This window comes from Sinocyclocheilus anshuiensis, unplaced genomic scaffold (assembly GCF_001515605.1).
Source record: "Sinocyclocheilus anshuiensis isolate Anshui unplaced genomic scaffold, SAMN03320099.WGS_v1.1 scaffold2562, whole genome shotgun sequence".
NCBI classification, from domain to species: Eukaryota; Metazoa; Chordata; class Actinopteri; order Cypriniformes; family Cyprinidae; genus Sinocyclocheilus; species Sinocyclocheilus anshuiensis.
The window spans coordinates 39262-46675 of NW_015549777.1; the positions used below are offsets into that span (position 1 = coordinate 39262).

General features: G+C 35.9%; 1 protein-coding gene across 1 annotated transcript in view; it reads left to right on the forward strand.

The window, feature by feature from the left end:
• Positions 1-4191: 4191 nt before the first annotated feature.
• LOC107660852 (nucleoside diphosphate kinase A-like) overlaps positions 4192-7414 on the forward strand; it is a 5792-nt gene continuing 2569 nt past the window's right edge. Inside the window, exons 1-4 of the mRNA XM_016450279.1 lie at positions 4192-4372; positions 4951-5083; positions 6853-6954; positions 7095-7207. Of these exons, the coding sequence (XP_016305765.1) occupies positions 4197-4372; positions 4951-5083; positions 6853-6954; positions 7095-7207 (524 nt within the window). The 5' untranslated portion in view covers positions 4192-4196. The remainder of the gene's footprint in view (positions 4373-4950; positions 5084-6852; positions 6955-7094; positions 7208-7414) is intronic.

A 7414-nucleotide genomic window follows, 5' to 3' on the forward strand; every position in this document is an offset into this window, starting at 1 on the left:
GATCGCCGGATCGGCTTTCACCGTGGACGAAGCGGAGTTCAGCCCGGGGTCGTCACATGTGGTTGCCGCAAACCCACCAGGCCGCTCCTTCATCGATTCCGCCGGCCGCACCGTTCTCAAGCCCACCGGCCTCCGCTCACTAAAACCCACCGGCCTCCACTCACTCAGCCCGCCGGCCGTTCCTCACTCTAGGCTGCTGTGTGTTTCGTTGTGAAAGCAAAACTACTTTGTTTGACCTTCCAAAAGAGGACACGACTAGAAATCAGTGGCCTGGAGCTGATCCGTGCTGGTCGCTGATTAGCAACATCATATGACCCCTTTAAGTGAAAACGTTGCGTGTTTGTAGAAAACAAAACTGACGTTTTTAACTTCACACTGTTGTTTTCAGCTACAATACAAGTCCTCTATCCATTTTATTGCTTTTTCCAGTAAAAAATTGGCTCATCTGAATCAGGTGAGAAATATGCACAGATCAAGCACCGTTTACAATCACATAGCTTTTCACTTCACAAGACGTTAAATGATGGACTGGAGTTTGGATTACTTTTGGATTATTGTAATGTTTTACGCTGTTTGAACTCTCATTCTGACGGTACCCATTCACTGCAGAAGATCTATTGGTGAGCAAGTGATGTAATGCTAAATTTCTCCAAGTCTGTTCCAATGAGGAAACAAACTCATCTGTATTGGATAGCCTGTATGTGAGAAAATATTCAGCAAATTGTTGTTTTGGGGGTGAACTATTCCTTTAAGTTGCAGTCATATTAAAATTTTGAGGGCAAAAAGGTGTATTTTTTTATTGTCAAGTGTGTCGCAATGTAAGAAGTCTCAGAGAAGTCACTTTCAAACTAAGTAGCTTTCTCTTGGAAAATGCAATAAATTATCTTGACCAACTTGAAAACAATTCAGAATCTGTGTGGGGAAATATTTCGCCCTCAAGCGTTATGGCGCATGGATTCCTACTGAATGGATTACACTCTTGAAAATTCACAGAACGGTAAATGTGACTGCACCTTTAAACCACATTATTGTTCCTGTCAGGTTCTGTTTAATTGACACTCACTTGTGAAGGTCCAACTTTTGCTACAAAAATTTTGGTCAGTAATATGACTACCCATGCCATTGCTCAGTGTGAATGTTTAGGTTACTGGGGACATTTGATTTGTTTGTTTCTTCTCTTTTTCTCAGGGTCAGCATCATAAATCCCTCTGTTGCCAAAACTGCATTGACTGCAAATAGGAATGATGGGTTGAGAATACAAACATGAATTATTGCTAAAACTGGTTCGAGTTTATCAGCAGTCATTCTTGTCATTTCAGGGTCATATTTGAAATGGATAACAGACTGAGAACACAAAAAATTCTGTAGGGTTGTATATATATTGTATGAAAAGTTGCACATACTGCATTATTGATTAATGCTACATAAAAACCATTGTGTTTTTACTTCTCGGTTTCTTTTTTCCTTATGTGTATATGACTGCAGAAGTGCATGTGAAAATTATTACTTTGGACAAAGTCATATTTATGATTTGGTTAAAATCTTACATTTTGATTTAACATTAATCAAATATATTTATTTTCCCAAAGACATTAAAATGCATGCAAATAAAAGGTTATTGAATAGACCATATAACATACTTAAAGGGGTCATATGATGCGATTTCAATTTTTCCTTTCTCTTTGGAGTGTTACAAGCTCTTGGTGCATAAAGAAAATCTGTAAAGTTGCAAAGACTAAAGTCTTAAATCCAAAGAGATATTCTTTATAAAAGTTAAGAGTCAACCACGCCTACCTAAAACGGCTCGTTCTAACACGCCCCAACATATCTACCTCACTATGTGGGAAGATTTGCATAATGCCGCCCAAATGTTCACGCAAAGAAAGAAGGCGTAACTTTTATTCTCACTGTAGTATTGTTGTGTCCCCACTGGATGCAACAAATGCCTCGTTTGTAATGGGTTGGGTTTTAATGTTTTTGTCTCGTCGCTCCGGCCGGGACACGGCATCAATACAGTATGGTGAGGGCGTAACATTTCCGTCTAACGGTTGAGGTATTCGGCCAATCACAACGCACTGGATAGCTGGCCAATCACAGCACACCTCGCTTTTTCAGACCGATGAGCTTTGTAAAAATCGACGTGTTTCAGAAAGTCGGGGCATAGAGGAGAAACAATAATGTACAGTATGTGGAAAATAATGTTTTTTTTACTTTAAACCGCATAAACACATTTCATTACACCAAATACACAAAATAATGTTCTTTTTAGCAGCATCATATGACCCCTTTAATATATTTTCTTAGACATAAGCCAAAACTAAATGTTTATTGAGATGTCTTTTTAAATAATATTTTCTGTTTTTTTGTGAAAAATAAAAATTAATAGAAAATCACAATAAATTCTGCAGTCAGTAAAGCTTGCCAACACAATATATATACTTTTTAAAAAATATACCATTAACTATTCTTTTTGACCAAAAAAAAAAAAAAAAAACCCTTAACAAAAAAAAGTTTAATCCAGATCCCAGGATTTTCAATTTGGCCAATATAAAAAGGCACTTATTTGTATGAACAATGAAGACTCGTTTCCACACTGCTTTTCATTTTATTGTCAGTGCAGTGCAATACTTTATTTAAGAGGACCGAGACTTACACAAGTCACCAAATTGTAACATTTAATTGACAGGAACTACTGTCATCCAAATGCCCAGGCTCTTTACACAAGGCTGAAATTGAACTGCCTCGCATGCCTTCACTGCAAGTTGTCAAAAGACTCTACTAATGGTCAAATAATAGTGTTACAAGAACAAGAGCCAAACGTGTCACTACACTGTGCATGCATTAGATACTGAACTGACAGTTGCATAAAACATTTAATGGAACTGGGGAAAAGAGTGTGTGGAAGTGCATATAAGTGTCACGTTTACGTGATGGAATGAAGACAGTACAACGAAGATAATCTTAATTCTTTTTAAATACATCCACAGGGAAAGATGAAGGGAATATCAATACACGAAGGGTAACCACATACAACAACCGACAACTCAGAGAACTAAATGAAGGGAATTTATACAAATGGAAGAGGAACGAATGACTAATTAACAAGACACAGGTGAAAGGCGGTTAACTAAAAAAGACATAACGAGGACAGGAACAGGAACGACCAAATATGGGCACATGAGGGAGAAAAACACAACCAAATGTCCAATACTGTGACAACAAGTAACTGGCATGACTGCGGTGAAGTGATTCCCTGAGGATTAACTCAGTATATGATGCTGAGGGATTTGCAGCATATTTCCTAACTGTACAGATGGTCTAATGGGTCCAAATCTCACACCAGGGAAATATGTTGTACAGATAATGGCCATGAATGTACAGAATGTAATGCTTGGTGTAACTGGAGCTCTGATCAGTCCCTCGCTGGCCCTGTGTTGTTAGATTAATGCCCTGTGGATAAATTGCTTTGGGTGCACTTAACGAATCAGATATTTTATCATTCTCTAATGTGCTTTGCAATGATGCTATGATTGCATAATGAATTTTGATATGCAATTACACGTTAGAAGCACTGTGACTCATTAGAGCTCAGTTAAAAAGAATGTTGACAAGATACTAAAGTTACACTATAGACAAAGCACAAAACATTCATTAAATGAGTGAACCTTTTCAATTATTAATGCATTTATAAATAGAGATGCGTACAAAAGAAAAGAAAAGAAAAAATAGTAATAAATATAAAATGTTTTGTAAAATTGAAATAAAAATAGCCTATAATTTTACATTAAAATCTAAATAAATAAAAAAGTAAAGTATTATTGTTTATTATAATTATTATTGTTGTTATTATTATCATCATCATCAATTTGTTATTTTAAATAATAATGCCTCTCTAAATAATGCCTCCTATAAACTTTTGACTTAACTTACTCTCAGAAATATTCACTGGAATAAAATTGTTGCAAGCCCGATTTTATTTAAACTATATATTTACAATCTATCACACACACACACACACATATATATATATGTATATGTGTGTGTGTGTGTGTGTGTGTGTGTGTGTGTGTTGTTGTTGCTGGGGCAATAAAATGATGCACAGACGAGATGTCTGTTTAAAGTTAGAAGAACTTTATCCTAGTGGGAAAAAAACAACCTAATATTTGTAAAGGTTTATAAAGGTTTTAAAAATGTATATGTTTTGCGTATCACTTTCGGATTCCATCGCAATAGATTACAAATCACCGGATGCCATAGCACTGGAATCAGTCTCCGCCCACCTCCATAAATCACTTACTGCTGATGATCATGGATTAGTGAGAGCGCACGTGCGAGGAATCAACTTCAGACTCTTGGACTGCCGTCAGAAAATGTAAGAAAAATATTTTCACTCAATTTGTATGATCTTATTACTGTCAATGTGACAAATATGTCAATGGCCTGGTAAATTTGAAACGATTGGTAGCCTATGTTGCACACGCGCAGATCTACGCTATTTCAAATTAAGCGCGTCCACTGATTTGTTAAACAAACGTGAGCTCAACAGTTGACCAAATATAAGTAGCCTATAGCTATAAAACATCGTTTTCTAGAAGTGTAGTTTAAATAAGCTTAAATGTGAACGTCGCATTCAAATGAAAATTATAATTATTTGAGCCTTCGTTGTCTTTTTATAAAAGAGATATATATAAATAAAGTTTGTTAACAAGAAAACGTGATTAGATAACGTGCTGGGACCGGATGCGTGAGGACAGCTATTAGATCAGATCACATTCACGGTTTAAGCTGTCAGTCTACAGAAAGCCGTAAATACAGGTTAAGACAGGGAAAGAAGGGTCTCTCTCTCTCACTGTCACTTGACATGTAATTAGTGATGTTTGAATGCACTTGTGTCATTGCAACTGTTTTTCTTCTTGTGTATGTTTTACGGGTATTTGATTTAATTTTTAGCCCAATGTCTGGAAATGAAGAGCGCACGTTCATAGCCATCAAGCCTGATGGAGTGCAGAGGGGACTTATCGGAGAGATCATAAAGCGTTTCGAACAGAAGGGCTTCAAGTTAGTTGCTATGAAGTTACTCCAGGTAAATTGAATTAACAGTTTTAATCTCAATTGTTTTGATAGGACTTGCCTTTCCTTTTAATAGTAAAACAGTGCGCTGAGAGCGCGTCATTTGGCGTTTATAGTTGGCCGTTACAGCCACAGTTTATTTGTGTATGTATTGTGTGTGGCGAAAGTGACAACAGATTTATTTAACATGTATACCTTACGAAAATTAACCATGGTTTTTTTTACAAATAAAACAAACTAACAAAAATCATGGTTAGGCCTACTATAGTTAGGCTACCCCATGGTTTTGCAACACTAACCTAGTTTAACCATGGTAGGAATTTGTAGGCTAGTAAAACTGTGGTTATACAAATGGTAGTCAATACGCCAAAAAAGCATGGTTACTATAATTTTACTATAATAAAACCATGGTTCATTTTCGTAAGGGTAGAATATTTTTCAAAAATATTTGGCGGTAAAACATAGGCTATACATCACTGCTCAGCTCTCCTGTTATCAACGTTCTGTTACATTTAGTCATTTAGCAGACTTTGTTGTTAGACTTACAAATGAGGACAATAAAAGCAGTCAAAACTAACAAAAGAGCAACAATATATGTGCAAATGACAAGTCTCGGTTAGCCTAACGCAGTACACGTAGCAAGGTGTGTGTAATTGGGTTGTTTTGACCCAGCGGTTGGGTTACTACCCAGAAGGTTGTGTTAAACATTTAACCCAACCGCTGGGTCAAAACAGCCCAATTGCTGGGTTTGTCCCTATTTTACCCAGCACTGGGTTGTATTTAACCCAGCATTTTTTAGAGTGCACACACAAAGAAAATAGATAGATAGTAGATAGAATAGAAAAAATAGAAAGCTAGTGTGTTTGTTAGTTTTTTTTGTTTGTTTTAAATAAAAAAAAGAAGATAAATATAGATAAAGTAGAATTAAAATAGAATAGAAAGTGCTAGAGTTAGAGGGTCAAATAAAGGCGGAACAGATGTGTTTTTGATGCTGTTACCTCAGCATCATCTAGCAAAAGGATGATACTGGATAGATTTAAATTGAGATTTATCCATCATCTGGAAGCTGAATAAGCTTCTAAATAAGCTTTCCGTTGATGTATGGTTTGTTAGGATAGGACAATATTTAGTCGAGATACATCTATTTGAAAATCTGGAATCTGAGGGTGCAAAAAAAAATAATCTAAATATTGAGAAAATCAAATTTAAAGTTGTCCAAATGAAGTTCTTAGCAATGCATATTACTAATCAAAAATTAAGTTTTAATATATTTACGTTAGGAAATAAACAAAATATATTCATGGAACATGATCTTTACTTAATATCCTAATGATTTTTGGCATAAAAGAAAAATAGCTAATTTTGACCCATACAATATATTGTTGGCTATTGCTACAAATATACCCCAGCGACTTAAGACTGGTTTTGTGCTCCAGGGTCACATATGACTTTCAGAAAACTTTATCAGATTAAAACTTGTTACATGTTTTCCCCTTAGTCCATAATTGTAAAAAGCTCTATTCTTGGTGTGAGGGAACTTAAGCTCTCTCAGACACACTTGTCTTCTAAGGGTTAAACCAATTACTCCAATTGTAGGTCCTTGTGGTCTGCAAAGTTGCGCCTGCTATATATATCCCCATGTGACCATTGCATTACAGTAAATATTGCCTTAAAATATTGTCACAAAAAAGTTGAGGTCAAAAGGGTATGTGGGATTAGAGGAGATTCTCAAAACTTTGTAGGCTTTTTTGCTCATGTTTTGTATGCTTGTCTTCAATGCAGGCCGATGAGGATCTTCTGAGACAGCACTACTGTGGCCTGAAGGATCGGCCTTTCTTCCCAGGGCTTGTCAGTTTTATGTCCTCTGGCCCTGTGGTTGCCATGGTAAACCTATTTATATTATTTTCCCCAGAGTGCAACTCTAGGGTACTTTGAATTTAATAATATTTCTGGCTTATTGCTAATAAATATTCTTCATTCATTTTATGAAGGTGACTAATGTTATTTCTCTGATATATTTTTAGGTGTGGGAGGGTTTTAACGTTATAAAAACCGGCAGAGTAATGCTCGGCGAGACTAATCCCATTGACTCCAAGCCTGGGACTATCCGAGGTGACTTTTGTGTTCAGGTTGTCCGGTAAGATCTTACACTGTATTGTAAAATAACATTTTGATGACTGTGTTTTAAACAGCAGATAAATATATTTAAAATTACAGTTTATAAAAAGAGCCTGAAAAATGCTCTTACATTTCTTGTGTAAATGTAATGCAAAATAATTATCTGAATGTTAGATTTAATATTTAAGTGTACATCCACTCAGATCAGCAAACAAATCAATTGTTT